Genomic DNA, 15402 nt, shown 5'->3' with positions numbered 1-15402 from the left:
GATTTTAATTGATAGACCTTGTTCTTCCTTATCAATTCATTATTTGCTTCCCAGTGTGTCTACGAAACAACACGGTTAGCATGGATACACGGCTGTAAAACAATCCATTTTGAACAGAAATATTTTACCTTTACGCGACAACTTCTATCGGAATTTTCAATCGTTTTGTTTAGTTGGTTTGTTTCTTACACACATAAATACATCTCTTTACAATCAAACTGAATTTCAATTTGGTTAGCGCGCATTGTGTGTGGTTGACACTTTACATGCTTGGTTGGTCTATAGAAAGGATTTAAAGTGATTACTTATTTATGCTTTGGTTCCAAACCAGTGATCATCGTCGTCTTGTAATCAAAATAATGGGCTTGTTCATTGTGAGTTTGTGAATTTGTGCGTGGTGATTGCGGATCAAACTTGCTGCCAAAATGTAGACCGGGAGAATGCCGTGAGAAGAGAGAAGAGAAACTGCCTACAGTTGGGAAGCATTTTGTCGACAGATGTCAGCTTTACAAGCAGAAACCCGTCTCAGTCATCTTAAAGGTAAAGCTACCAAACACTTCACTGAAGAATTCCCGCGTGAATTTTCCCTCTAAACTGCGATCTTTTCGTTTTCTAGACGCTGCTCAAGGGCTGGAGAGTTCTGTGAAGAAGCCTATAGGAGATGATAATCCTCTGTTAATATCGGTGTGCGGAGGAATCGAGGCAGTTTTCAGGCAAGGATTAAAGAGTAAGTGAAAACCGACATAAATTATCATAATTTCGCTGTGATTGCGAATTACTCGATCTTTTGCTAATGGTTCGACTTCTCGCCGTGTGCTTGTGTCATAAATCGCTGTCCACGAAACAAGCAATCAAACGCGCGTTTTAAAACAACAAAGTTTTCAAGTTGTGAGTCTGCATCGCGTCTTCTAGGAAGTGTTTCGCGGTTTCTTTTAATGCCGTTTCACCCGTCAGTGACCCGTGGAGTTCCCCATAGACTTGACTTCATTAACATCTTTGAGAGACATGTTATGCTTATGCTTATGCTCATATGTTCTATGTCATTACGTTTTCGTCTCTTTTGCATAAATTATCCGCGATCAGATAAGTTTTAACGCAAAGAATTATTACTGATTCATGATTAGAAACTATATCTTTCCGAGTATTTCTTTGTAACAGGTGTTACAAGAACCCGTTCTCTGACATTTTACCCAAACTGCCCGCTTAGCGCTAAAAGTGTTTGTCAAACTTGAATGGTTTTCTAAACATTGTTTAAATCTCGAAACCTCTTTTCCCCGCCCTTTGCTTAGAAAAGAGTGGCCTGGATTTTGAAAGTTCAAGATTCCTTCAAGACCGATGCTAGGCTCATAAGCCATCTTGAATCGTTAAAAGGCTGTCTGTTCTAATTTTTTTGTCCACGAACAGAATCAATTTTTGCGACTGAAAACCATTACAAAACCATTCAACCATGCGCAAACTAATAACTTGCGCTCATTATTGCTGTGCTTAAAAGTCTGAGATTTTTCAGCGGTGAATTATACATTATTATATACTTCAATGATTGTTTCACAGACAGCTTTCCCTTCTTAGCGATTATCGTATTTTTGTTGAGTTGCAGATGCTTTTTGTCGTATGAATAGCACATAACGCTTTGTGGTAACATTGCTTTTCACTGCGTGGTATTCGGTCAGTTTAGAAATCACCAGCAATTGTTGACTTTTTGCTGAAAAAAGCCTGACAGCAAAATTCAAAAATCAATTTAGAATGCAGTTCGGAGAATGGAGTGTGCCAACCTAAATTTCGTACCTTTTATGTTCGAAGTCCTACATGAATAAAGAAAACTGTAGAAAATAACGTCATATCATGTCTCGTCGTGAAGGATCGAGGGATTGCGAAAGAAATCCACGGAAAGAATGAAATTACCCTGCTTTCGTTTTTGGCTGGTTTTATCCAGTTTTTTTATTCCAAACCCCAATTTTATGCTCTTTAATTACACTAAGTCAAAAAGAAAGCGCTTGTTTGTCACTTGCAGGGCTGTTAAGTGAAATTCACTTTCTATAAAGGCAATATACATACTACTTTCCGTGCCCTCTAGGGACATAGATATTTGGCAGATATTTGTCTTACTCACTTGCTGTGGGTTCCCTAGATAGAGAAGCGAAATTTGCGCAATTTTGAACAACCGGATGCTTTCCAGAGTTGTGCGCTTTTGATTCATAAAATTTATGTTCTTTTAGCGCTAACTCAGTGCTTTACATTAAAGTGATGTTTATCACTGCTACACTAAAGGACTGATTTTGCGTTTCGTTATTGCGTACCGCTCTTTATTCACTCAACAAAACATAGCGTTGTTTGCATACCTCTTGCTACTCTCTTTCTGCCCGATTACCTGTTAACAAAAACGTTATTGTCTACAAAATAGCAGCAAAGCTGTTTTTAAAATATGCGGGGATTGGTCTATAGAAAAGGGACTGATGAGATGCGCCCTATGGATTCATTTATTATAGAGCGGTTTTCATTTGAGTGTCGAAAAGTAATTGGTTTTGCACTTTCTACACGATGCGATTGGCTTAAAAGATTCGCGCCACCTTTTCATCCAATCAGAAGTAAAACCAAAGCCAATTGTGACGCGCTCGCATGCATTTTCCCGCGCTTTGCGTCAGCCACATGTAATTACTTCGAGTTTTGATTGGTTCAATGTATTGTCTGTGTCCTATGTGATTGGCCAGAGTAATTACTTTGGTTTTGGTTTTACGACACTCAAACGAAAACCACTCTAACATACGCGTATAGCCATCGCATTTGCCAGTTGGAGTTACGATAAAAACAATTTCAACGGGTAAATGAGACAGCTGTACGCTTATAGCTTGAGTTGCTGGCGTTTCTCATGGGAAAGGGCAAAGAGAGAAGCGAAAAAGGGGAGACCTAATCTTCCCCTCCCTCTCCCTCCACCCCTCCCCCTTCAAACCTTAAATCTCCAATTTGCTAACCCCTCTAGGGAAGGCCTGATGTTCGGAGGTAGCTTGGCCAGCGGTTAGAGTGCTGGGGCCCGTTTTTCGAAAGTCCCGGTAACTTCACGGGCCCGAAATCAAATATTCAAATCGAAATATAAAGAATAAGAGCGCGGGTCCTGGCTAGCAAACTACTCCATTTTGTTTCATTAACTGACAGTTCTATCGTGTTAGATGCAAAACTATTGAAACCTCGGTCTTTAATGTAAACGGAGACAGCTTACCGGGCCCGTTAATTATCGGGACTTTCGAGAAACGGGCCCCTGGACCCGACTACAAGTCCCGCTCGGGACTATCGTTCTCGGTAGTCCCGAGTTCACATCCCCAGCCTATTTCGACGCGCTTGTGTTTGGAGTGAATCCCTTGAGCGCATCAGCGTTTACTTAAAACGCTAACAAGAACTTGATTTAACTGAACAATTGGTGGAAATATTCGTTTCGTACGAGATCTATTCAGTAATTGTCATTTCTTCTAAATATTTTCAGGTTCTGTGTTTGGTCTGAAGAAATGGGATTACTGGTGCTGGATAGAGGCGCTTGTCAATCATCTTCAAAATGACAAGTATGCGAACTCGACCTCTTACTTTTCAAGTTCTTATAGTAAGCGGGGTTAGTCCCTCCAGAATCCTCGAGGAGACTTCGCACCTTCACCGCGGGCAAACGAGAGAAGTGTGCAAAATCTAAACAAAGTACTTCAAAACTATTAAGTTTGAGCAACTTTCACTTTTGAGAGTTTATGATATTTCCAACGCGCTGCTTCTTTGATGTTTTCTTTTTTTCTTTTGTGCAATAACAGTAGAGGTAAATTAGCTTGTATTCTCTATTTTCGAATCCCCAATAATACGCTCTGTTTGCCCTCCAATTTTTATATAAACAGTTGTTTTCAAATGCTCCTGGTATGACTGCATATTCCCAAGAGCATTTGAAAGCATTAAATTACGCATACTCTTTTTTTTTGCGGAGGCAGGGGGGGGAGGCGGGTCAACAGAATGTATTATGGAGAATTCGAAAATGGTCAAGTTTTTGAAGAATGTTTTTTTTTAATTTTCAGGGGGGAACTGGCCTATATACACGTGGTTACGTTTGTAAAATCTTGTAAGAAGGTGAGAATATCTTTCATTTTTAGCTTGTTACTGTACTCTAATCATTTATAGTCACACCGTGTTTCTCTGTGTTTGAAGATTCCTTGAACTTCGGTCCTTAACCTTGTTTTTATTTGTATGACAAAATATTTGCAGTTTTGTTTACGATCATTTTGTTTTATTATCGCAGATAAACTCATACCAGGGATATGGCAGACAATTTATCCGCCTCGGTCTGATGAAGAGGCTGCTTCCTTACACGATCCAGAACCTTGCTTCTAATTCAGCCCTTCTAAAGGTACAATAACATTGTACCGAAATTAAGCCTTCTATTCCAAGACGTTTTCGACTCTCGTTCATTGAGAGAGATAGAGAGAGTTTAAGGTTGACCTGAGACACTTTTTGCCCCCCCAAAACCTCTCCTTGGTCTGCGTGGCAGGCGCCAGTTACTTTGTTTGGTTAGTTTTTATAGCGTGCGCGAGGGGAATACGCGCTTCCTCGCACCTCCTCTCCATTTTTCTCCTCGTACGAGCGCGGGTGCTCGAAATTTCTCCCCTCGCCCTAAAAAACCCGGCGCCTGCTACGGACGCTAACCTCTCGGGCACTCAAGTAAGGATTCATAAACCAGCACTGGGGAAGGTCTGAGGACTGGCGATGCTTTCCTCAAACGAAGAAAGGGGAACAGGAACAAGCACGGCGAACTGGAAAATTAAGAATAGAAACAAAACCAACCCAAACCATTACCCATTCTCTGTGTTTGTTCCTTTTTTGCTTTTTTTTAATTTGTCTGTTCCTGGTCGCCGCTCTTTCCCCTTTTCCGTTATTCCCCGTAACATTACCCCCCCTGGAACTGAGGTAATTTACCTTCAAGCAAAATCTACCAAAGCTGCAACTGGTGCAAAACTTTGCCGCTCGTCTTGTGACTAACATCAAGAAGTTCGATCATGTTATTCCAGTATCACGTGAGTTACGGTGGCCCTCAGTTAAGAGTTAGCTGGAAGTACAGGATGTCACACTTTTGTATAAGATTATTAGTGGACTTGCGCTTGCTTACTTAGCCAGTAAGATCGGCAAGAGGTTAGATGCACATAGTTACAAGACATAAAGATCATTTACAATCTCCTTTTTGCAGAACTGCTACCGCTCAGCGTTCCTTTTTTATCGTTCAATAAATATTTTGAACTCCCTTTGCTTAAACTCTAGAAACAGCAAATTACTCAGTAATTTCAAAAACAATGTAAGGCGTGAACTATTTAGCATATAAATTGTAACGAATGATTTTAGGGCCTGTTTACATGGAGTGGGGGACCCCGGACTAGTGGTGTTTTCACGCTCTAGGGGACACAAAACAAAAGAAACCTACCCCACTAGACCGGGGTCCCCCACTCCATGTAAACAGGGTCTTAGTTTAGATTTTTATGATGCTTGTAACTTAAGGTAATTATTGTTCCTTTGTAAAATTATCTCAGAATAGTCCCTCCGGGTCAACTTAAGGTAATTATTATTCCTTTGTAAATTATCCCAAAATAACCCATGCGGGAGAGATTTTCTATGATGCTTGTATAATCTCAAGGTAAATATTATTGTAACAAATTGGCTTGCTTCCAATCATGGGTCTTCACAGCGCAATTGGTTAGAGCACTGCAGCGCTAACGCAGAGGCCATGGGTTCGAATCCCGTTGAAGTCGCGAACTTTTTTTTCGGGTGAATTTGCAATTGCTTGAATTGCAGTTCATCATATCTTCATTTAAAAATTTGTATTTCCGCAGTTCATATCATCTTCATTGTTATCCTTTGTAAATTATCTCAGAATAAACTTCTCGGGAGTAGATAATAAAGTGTATTGTAAGTACCTCTTTTCTACACAATTATTGGTTGGCGTTTTCTAATAATTGTTTTGCCTCCATTTTTTTGGTAGTATTGGTATAATGATACGGCGATTTTGCGGGACAAAGTCATGAGAGGTTCGTATCACAAACTGACTTTATTTTCTGTTTGCAAACAAATAGTGTTATTTGTAGGTGCCGTTGTGTTGTACATGCACAAGTTTTAAGTATCTTGCACCCTTTCCTTGAAAAGAATACTCCCTTGTGCCTCGAAACTGAAGACTCACTCTTCCACACTACGCCTGTTCTGTTTGTAAACAGCTTTTCCACTCCGAAACCTCAGTAAACGTTTTCCGTCCACGTTGAAAACGATGAAATGTTTTTCTTCCACAAAATGACAATCACCGACGGTGGGATAGCTATTGCCATTGTTTTAAAACCATTAAAACGGAGTTTAGCTGGGGTTAGACAAAACTGCGTTAAGACAGTTTTTAATCAGTTTTTTTTAGCTGTCATTGATATCTAAACAATGTTTACGACAGGAAGGCATACCAAAGACCAGAAAATTACCCCTTCAGAACCAAATCTGGATTACCACTCCTTATCTTAAACCGCGTTGTAACTTAGACTCCCTTGAATAACCTTCTCTGTGCCTCTGACTTCGCAAACGTGTTTTTGTTTTCCTTTAGAGTCTCTCATGAACATTTTAAAAGGGCTAGGAAAACTTATATTCTCCTTGGATTTGAAGGTAAATTACCAGTTTTTTTTTGTTGTCAGAAAGAATGTAACAGTACGAAGTTAAGCGTACGGGGTGTAAAGAAAGTCAGTTTTACAGCCTGCCATTCGCGCAAGCTGTAGCTAGTATGTACCAGCCCAAAGGTCATTTCAGCTAGCCCCAAACCCCTTTTTGATTAGCCGGAGTGATTAGTTCTTCTGTAATTTGAATTTTCCCAAAAAACAACACTTACCCGTCGGACAAGTTAAGAACAAAAATCACTAGCCCGATAGCAAAATCCACTAGCCCCGGGCTACAGGACGCGGCTTTCTTTGCACGCTCAGCGTAGTAGTTGACGAAGTATTTCTCTTCATTTACGAGTGTTATTCATTGGTTTTCTGTTTTACCGACAGAATTGCAGTTTTCTGGATGAAACGTGGCTTATTCCTGTAAGTTCGTCCTCTCTTTTCCTTTTGTGGTTGTCAGTAATGCTGTTTTCGCCAGCTTCATTGATTTCCTAACTCGCTCTCGATCTTCTCATTTTTTCTGCTGCGTGTAGGAAATAAGGCATGTAGACATTGTACCATGTAAAGAGCTGGGACTGGTCGTGAGGTGAGGAATAATAAGCATTTAACCTACTTTGTTTATTAGTCTTTGAATCACTTAAATTCCACTGCTTGACAGGTGTTGTTTTCTGTTGTTATTTCTTTCTCAGTAGGCTTACAAGGTGACTAAGAGTGTTGTTCAAAACGCTTCTAAACAATCCTTAAGTCTAATCACTTGATTAAAAACTTCCCACTAAATAAAACTGCAGTGAAGTTGTCAGTTTATAAACCAACGATGGCACCTTTGTATTCACGTTTCTAAGCTCGTTTTTACCCGGTACTGTGCGTGCGCAATGGAAGCGCGCGCTTGTAAAGTACTGTGTTTGTGACGCAACATGCGCAATTGTTTTGCGTGTGCATAAACGAGATGAAAACGGTAGAGTCATTTGGCGAAGGGCATGATCCTTCTTTTTTCATTTCGTCGCCGTCTTTTCATCGCGGCATCAAGCGTGTAATGGACTAGTATACCCGCGTTGAGGAAACCTTACAACTTTCATATTACATGGCCAGTTAGGATTTTATTTTATGTGTTAGAAAACCTCTTTGTATACTCGGTTGTTTGTTCGAAGGACAAATTTCTTTTGCAAGCAACCTAAGAGGTTGAACGAACTTTCAGCCATCTCTACAGGAGCGAAAATTTATCGGTGCTCCGTGGAAGAAAAATACGCTGTGTAGCCCGTACTAAAATTTTTGTCTTTTCGTAAAAAAGGATCAAACAATTGGTACATTTAAATAATTCTACCTGTGATGGGTGTTTTGCGCCATAAATGTGCGCACTACGTGTCTATACCCGTCCACGAGTATAAAAAGAAGGATTGCTCCTGTCGCCATGACTAAAGAGCACATCTTTTTGCAAATACTTTTCTTAAGGTAGGTTTAATGTTAGGAAGTAACTTTCTTTAAAACTTTTTTTTTACAGGACCGTTAACGGAAGAGTCATGGTTGCATGTGTAAGAACCAACAGCGCAGCAGAAGATGTAAGCTACATTTAACATTTGGCTGAATAAAACCTGAAAGCTATAGTCATAAATGTTTCGTTTTAACCTCGATCGCCGCACTATTGTTTGGTCTGTCAACTTGTTCCTCTAGGAAACAAGTAAAGTTCAATTATCTCTTACTGCCTCGATCCCATCTTCCCATCAAAATTGGCCTTTGCTTTGTCTTTTGCATTCCACTGACCTCTTAACTAAAGCCATGTAAAAAAAGCTACAGAAAGAAAATGACTTCTAAAAAGCGTCTTAAAATATTTGTGTTCCCTCAGGCTGGTATTGAGTGCGGTGATACATTGGACGACATGCTCGGAATCGTCCTTCATAAGTTAAAAACCGCTAAGGTAGGTAATCAAATGCATGTTTCGCTTTCACTTGACCTGTTATTCCACCTTCTTGTTTCAACCGTATTTTCTGGTCTATTAACCGCTGCATGGTTAGCTCAGTCAGTAGAGCGCTTGACTGCAGAGCGGAGGTCGTGGGTTTGATTCCCGGGGACGGACCAATGCTTAGGGTCTTAACATAACTGAGAAATGAAGGTACTTCCTTTGCCCTGCAAACGGCTGGACCTTTGCATGGCTCGGATGACTACGTAAAATGGCGGTTCCCTCTCCAGCGGGAGACGTAAAAATAGAGTTCCCAGTTAGTGCTTTCGTTCTAAATACATTGACACTCGAAATAATGTGCATTTTGTTTCGTCTTTTTACGTTTAAATTCAGGTCGCGGAGTTGCTGAAGCGGAACATTGGAAGGCCTATTTCGTGTACCTTAGTGAAGGTGATTATACTTACTCGTTTGAACCTTGTTTGTTTACGTAGACTAAAGCTATCGCGAGATTTTCGTCACTTTTTTAATGGTCAAATGAAATTGAATGAATTCGAATGTAATGTGGGGAGTCACGTGTTTAATAAGGAGTTACCAAAAAGAGAGCGCAAAAGCATTGTTCTAGAATCGGGATATGCCGTGTTGGTGTGGTCAAGAGATTTTACTGAAAGTGCGGTTTTTGTTTTGTTTTGTTTTAGGGTAAATTTTATAATGGCAAAGGTTTTCCTCCGGCTACAGAGCGCATGGCTGTAATAGCCGCTGACCCGTACCAGGAAGAAGGTCATAATGGTTTGGATACAGCACCTCAGCAGCTGGCGGGGTTCGAGGAGACTCCCGTTCACGCCTCAGATACAATGTACTGTAATTCGTCGTAAAAAGGGGGAATGACTCTAGGCCTTTTCTTGAAATAATTTTTGGAGTTGAATTGATTAGTAAAAGATGGCAAGATTCAAAAAGGTTGCAGAGTTATTTAACTCAACTGCAATAAACTACTTCTTGACAAAAGTACTAAGAAATCTATTTCCATATTCACTTACCTGTATCGTAATCCGTGATAGCGTTAACCATCGTCCCTTTCATCTGAGTTGCGCAAAGCCTTGAAAAAATAGATTGTATACAGTAGAACCCCGCCTTACGGTCACCCGGTTATTACGAACATTTTCGTGTAAAGAAACCCTCTTCAATACGGTCACCTTGTTATTACGGCCAATTTTTTTGGGCCCGTAGGTGACCGTAATAACGGGGTTCCACTGTATACGGTAGTTTACAATAAACTTTCGCTGACCTCGGCTGGAGTTACCACTACAGCTTTGTTTGCCGATAAATTGGAGCTAATGTACAAGTGCTTGGTTTTTTGGCTCCGTAACTCAGTTTGGAAGAGCAAATGGAATGGCACTTCAATGTTTTAATCTGCGATCACTATTCCACCCTCCCACATCTAACTATGCAAGGCAAATATAAGGCAAAATCAGACTACTGATGTTTTGGTATAGAGTTCCGTATCTTCGTGGAATATTCCGTTTAGTTGCTTACATCCTTGTCCACATCCCTCAGTCGCAAACAACCGTTGAGTAAATCCCTTTAAGTTCGCTTTTCAGTTGTAATAATTGACTTGTTTGTTTTCCACTTGTAGTGCAACATATGCAGCCACGTACTATGGAAAGCTGGACGTTGGAAAAGTAAGTCACACTGCTATGGGTACACTCTTGTATTTAGGCACAGTGGTTATTATAAAAGTTTTGTTCGTTTAGTCAGAGTTGCCAACCATGCTTTCCCGTTGTAACGTGCATTTGGGTAAATGTGAACGGATGTCGTGTAATGAAATGAAAATCGCGCTGGGGGCAACATAAAACCGCGCTGAATTGTTTAAGAACATGATAGAAATGCTGGAGAAGCACGAGCCTATAGCTCAATTGACAATGCGCAAGCAACACTTTTTTCTTTTATGCGCGCTCTAATAGGTGACAGAGACCAAGTGTTGTTATATCCCAATAAAGAATGCACACGACATAGGTCACGAGCTTCGTCAATATGAGACAAAATCGCCCTGTCAAAAAGTTGGAGCACGGACTCCCTTGAATATTTGATAAACTGGGATAATTGTAATATGCAATTGCTTATGCAACCAAACGAGAAGTGGGCCTTGGGCATAGCAAAAAGTTGTGATAATAAACACTCACAAAACAAACTTAAACAAATTGGAATCACTAAACATACACAACGCCGACTAATGATTCCCTTTTCTCCCTTTCCTTGACAGGATGGTGGCGTAGCAGTGATAGAAGACTCCATTTTGGACGTCTTAAAACAGGCAAACAAACCAAGGGTGAGCCATGAACGTTTCTCATAATCAGGATTAACACTCCCCTGACACTCACCAGTTTGCACCAGAGCCTTCCCATCTGTATTGCCTTGATTTCAACCCTTTTATGTGTTTACTGTATGTTTTTTTTCCTTGTCTGTTTAAACCAGGCTGTTTTCCTTAACCTTTCGGAGACAAACATTGTTGTCACAGACCAAGAAACGTCCAAGGTAATGTTCCAGACTGTAATTCAGCTACAGATAGAGATAAACTGTAAACATCCTCAAAATCGCTTGCCCTCTCAACTTAGTGGACTAAATACAAGTACTTCCTGCTTAGAGCTTAGCGGGCCCGTTCTATTATCTGGGTGGGAGAATGGAAACAAATATTCCCGTGGATGGCACCTGCATGGCTCATTTAAGCACCGGAGCCTATGCATCAATTGTAGTGCCCAGGCTCTGGCGGTCGGGAGGGCAAGCTGTTGTGATGGAATTCCAAATTAAGTTCTTTTATTTTGTATTGTTCCTCTTAAATGTCATTAAGGACTTAACAATCTCTTACATTTAGATCCCAGTTGTTTTGACAGCTAAGTGGTGAGAGCATTCTACCAGTACCACAGAGGTCTTGGGGTCGACGCTCATTTAACATGCTTGACCTAAACTTTTTTAGGCGGTTTTGTTTTCGCAACTTCTTAATTTGCGCACATAAACTGCGATGATCTTGCACGTGTTAAATCCCATCCCCCACTTTAAGTGTACGAATGTTCATATATTCATTTTCAAGACTAGAATTAAGGTATAACCCCGGTTGGGGGGTTGGGGGGGAGGGGTGCTGCCATATATAGGCTATATACTGTGAAGGGTATGGTTTTCAAGCAGTTTACTCTGGGATAGGGTATATAAATCAGAGATTTTGGGTCTAGAATAGGGTATCATTTTCCAAAAAACTGGTCAATTGGTTGAAGATTTTAGTCTAGACGAGGGAAACCGGGAATTGCCACTCAAGAATATAAAAAATTCAAATCGGCAAGTGCAAATTTACGTAACTCAGCCTAAAAGCAAAGAAAACAGCTATTCTAGGATAGGGGGGATTTGGGGATTTGGGGAGTTTAGTCTAGTATAGGGTAGCAAAATTCAGCTGAACTTGCTCTCGTATAGGCCTAAAGGTTTCATTGTCCCAGCGGCACATCCCCACCCAAAAATTCCTAAAGTCACCCCCTCCCCGGAGTGTAACATTCTGAAGATGTAAAACCTAAGTAGCACCTTCTCTCGACCCTGGCCTTCCCCTCCAATGTCTGCTAGAGCTAACCAGGCGGCGTGCATTTTCTTCTGTCTCTCCAACTAATATAGCGTCAGATTGCACTCACAAAGCATATCAGTCTGCCCTGTGGGACCCGGAATGCATTAATGATTAATGTTCAATATCTGTTTTCGCAGGTCTTAGGAGTTCATTCCTTCACTGAGACATCTTCGTGTGGTCGGCGAGCGGACAGAAAAGAAATGATAGCTTTTGTTTCGGGGTAAATAATTTAAGCTTTCTTTTCTTGGATATTTAACTTGCAATTGGTATCCTAATTTTCCCAAAGGATAGTAGAGCAAGCGAGCGCGCGCGTGAAAATTGCCATTCCGCGTGACACCTTCCTCGAGTGTGACAACGCACCCGTGTATCTCGTATCATTTACAGGAATATAAAGAGTTTCTCGTAGTCTATCATTTTAAAGTGTCTGGTACAATTTCTCAGTTTTCCCTCTGCTGTTAGTAGTCGGTTAGTTTTGTTTAGTGTATATTTAACCGTCCATTTGATCTCTTTTATTGACGAGTCAATGGGGGTCAATGTTTATATTCTTACTATCTTTCATTCCGTTAATTACACATGAAATATACTGAAAATGCTCGAATTATCCCCCGGAATTAGCTCCGCTTCAAATCAGCTTCCTCCCTTAGGGTAGATTTTCACTGCCGCGTAATTTTTACGTGCGTGTACACCAACGTAAATCTTAATTACGTAAATAAAAGAGAGGCAAGATATAAAGTGTTGAGCATAAACGTGAAGTTGAGCGAGGTTCAAATTTTACGTTTACGTGCGACATTTCATGCATTACCTCTATTTTACTTTGCGAACGTAAATTTTACGCACGTACGCACGTAAAAATTACGCTACAGTGGAAATCCACCCTTAGGCTAAAAGTATAAAACAAGACAATTCCCGTTTTTAAAAAAGCTCTCATATACCACCACCGCCACTCCTTACTAAATATAGGTAATATGGGGTATAGTGGACATATATCGTAAACGAAAATAGCATAACATACAAAATCACTAGAAGAGAAGAACCCACTTGAGGACATCACACTGACGTTTAAGTGCTTGAGCCCAGAACTTAGCGCCACCTTCTATTCGAATAGCAAAATTTGGAGAAAGCCTACCTTTCCTTAATACGAGGGTCAGCTCATCTGTTGATATCGTATTTTTTTAGGGAGACAACATGTACCCTGGCCAAGAATTTTTATTGTTACGTGTTTGAAATGGCTACGGAAAGGATCGTAAGTACTTTTTTGTACAGCAGTGTCAGTTTAACGTGCTCAAGTCATTATTTTTCATTATCTTATCACTCAATTGCCTGTGTTCTTTCTTTCTAGGCCAAGGTTGTTCTGTATAGCATTGGTAAGGATTATATATTTGTTTATCCCAAACTTTTTTGCTCTCTTCGTTCTGAAAACTTAGTCTAAACTTACATTTTTTGGTTTATTTCAACAGCTGATGGCTTTATACGAACCGTGTGGTTTGTATGAATAATCGCGATGTCGATGGCAACGGATAATTTTCAAGAACAACAGACAAAGGATCTTATACCCAACTCTGCCAACCTGCAGCGTATTGTGGGAAGTTTGGAATCCTATCATTTCAAACCATGTGTAGTTGACAATTCTTATTTGTTGTTCAATATGCAGTTCTTTTAATTCATAGCTTGAAACGATTTTATTTGAGTCGCGTTCTGAAAACTTTCAGAATGTGGCAAACTGAAGAAGGCGAGGAAAAATCAAGTGATTCTTCCTTGAACTATTTAGCGTCCCTAAAAATGTACAAAAATTGAGAAATTTTGCTCTTACCTGGGGATTGAAAGAGTTTCTGGTTTTGTTTATTTTCCGTATTGGTTAAACACTAGTAATTTATCACAGGTTAATGTTAGTATTGTGTTGAGACTAGCCTTGATTTTTATTCCCAAGCATTTTCTTTAACATTTATATTTACTTTGACTTTGCAATTTGTTGTTTCCTTAATATTATATAGAAGTATTCAGTAGCCGTATTATGAAGCGATAATTTTGTCCCATTTTCTGCCGATAATAAACACCTTTCTTAATCTACGCCTGGTATTCCAACTACTTCGACTTAAATAGAATTATTCTGTTCACAAAAGTCTAAGATCTAAGTTTTTGTAAGTATTTTAGCTCGTCAATCTCTTTGCCTCTGACTGATATTTATACGATATATCGCTACAGATGAAGCAAATCCAGTAAATCCAGTAAATGTACTGATAACATTACAAACTAACGGTTACTTTCCAGATTGTGTGGGATCCCTGTGGTTATTATGCGTTGTTTCTTTCCAGTCTTCCTCTACTTTAAAAATCAAAGGTGGTTACTTCATAATTCGCAGGAAATACTGAGCGCTCATTTACCCAAAAAATTCGCCTGCGCTGTATGCGAAGACTATAGCCAATAATTACCGATTTAACACGTCCTTTGACTTGTTAGGTTGGGCAACCTCAGACTAGCCCTGACTAAGAGTTAGTCAAGCACAAATACAGGACCCATTTGACATTAGGGGTCAATTTTTATAACCCTTTTACAAGTGTAGCCATTGTTTTTAGACTCTAAATCATGGCCACATTTGTAAATCACACTTGTAAAAGTGTTATTATATTGGCCCCAGTACCACTTTCCTAATCAGACTTACCTTGGGTAGGAGCTATTTTTCAACCTACCTCCTCTATCAACAAAGATTTAAAGCCTAATACCAATGCTTGTTTGGCTTTGTTGTGGTTCAATTTTATCCTTGGTTTAGATTTTTTTTCCTTTGTTTTTGGCTATGGTAATGTGTGATAATGAGTTTGAAACAAAAGAAAAGTAAAATTAAACCAAGGATAGAATTGAACCACAAAAGCTTCATGTAAATATCAAGTAATGAATTGGTAAAGTTTCATTGGTTTAGGAACCAAATTACATACAATTTACTTGGTTCGTTTGGAATCGGATTTTTCTGATTATGCCAAACTGAAAACAAATAATTAAAAGACGTCGAAGACAATTCTGACTTTTAAGGGGAAAAAAATCGCTATTTTTTGATGATTTCGCTTTTTGTTTTGTAGTTTCCTTTGTCCTTCTTCAACTACTACATTCCAGTTTTCACAGTTTGTATTTAAATTGGCTCTACGTTTTCAAATGTACCAGCTGGAGCTAGCGAGATAACAATGATAAACCGGTTTCATCAGATAAAATAGACGCAAACACTTCTGACAAAATAATTTTACATCGATCAGCGTGAAGTATTTACACCTGTTGAATTTTGC

The 15402-nt window shown here is 39.7% G+C and overlaps 1 protein-coding gene across 1 annotated transcript; it reads left to right on the top strand.

The window, feature by feature from the left end:
* Window positions 1-161: 161 nt before the first annotated feature.
* LOC140942384 (uncharacterized) lies at window positions 162-14169 on the top strand. Its single transcript, XM_073391350.1, has 20 exons — window positions 162-540; window positions 617-727; window positions 3476-3551; window positions 4041-4092; window positions 4262-4369; window positions 5990-6035; window positions 6587-6645; window positions 7026-7061; window positions 7172-7224; window positions 8137-8194; window positions 8479-8550; window positions 8926-8982; window positions 9228-9385; window positions 10163-10208; window positions 10790-10855; window positions 11002-11061; window positions 12268-12350; window positions 13307-13373; window positions 13470-13494; window positions 13588-14169. The coding sequence occupies exons 1-20, from the start codon at window positions 498-500 to the stop codon at window positions 13620-13622; spliced, it is 1311 nt and encodes a 436-aa protein (XP_073247451.1). The 5' UTR covers window positions 162-497; the 3' UTR covers window positions 13623-14169.
* Window positions 14170-15402: the final 1233 nt, after the last annotated feature.

Source organism: Porites lutea, chromosome 6 (genome assembly GCF_958299795.1).
Source record: "Porites lutea chromosome 6, jaPorLute2.1, whole genome shotgun sequence".
Lineage (NCBI taxonomy): Eukaryota > Metazoa > Cnidaria > Anthozoa > Scleractinia > Poritidae > Porites > Porites lutea.
This window is presented reverse-complemented; position numbering and strand designations above follow the sequence as displayed.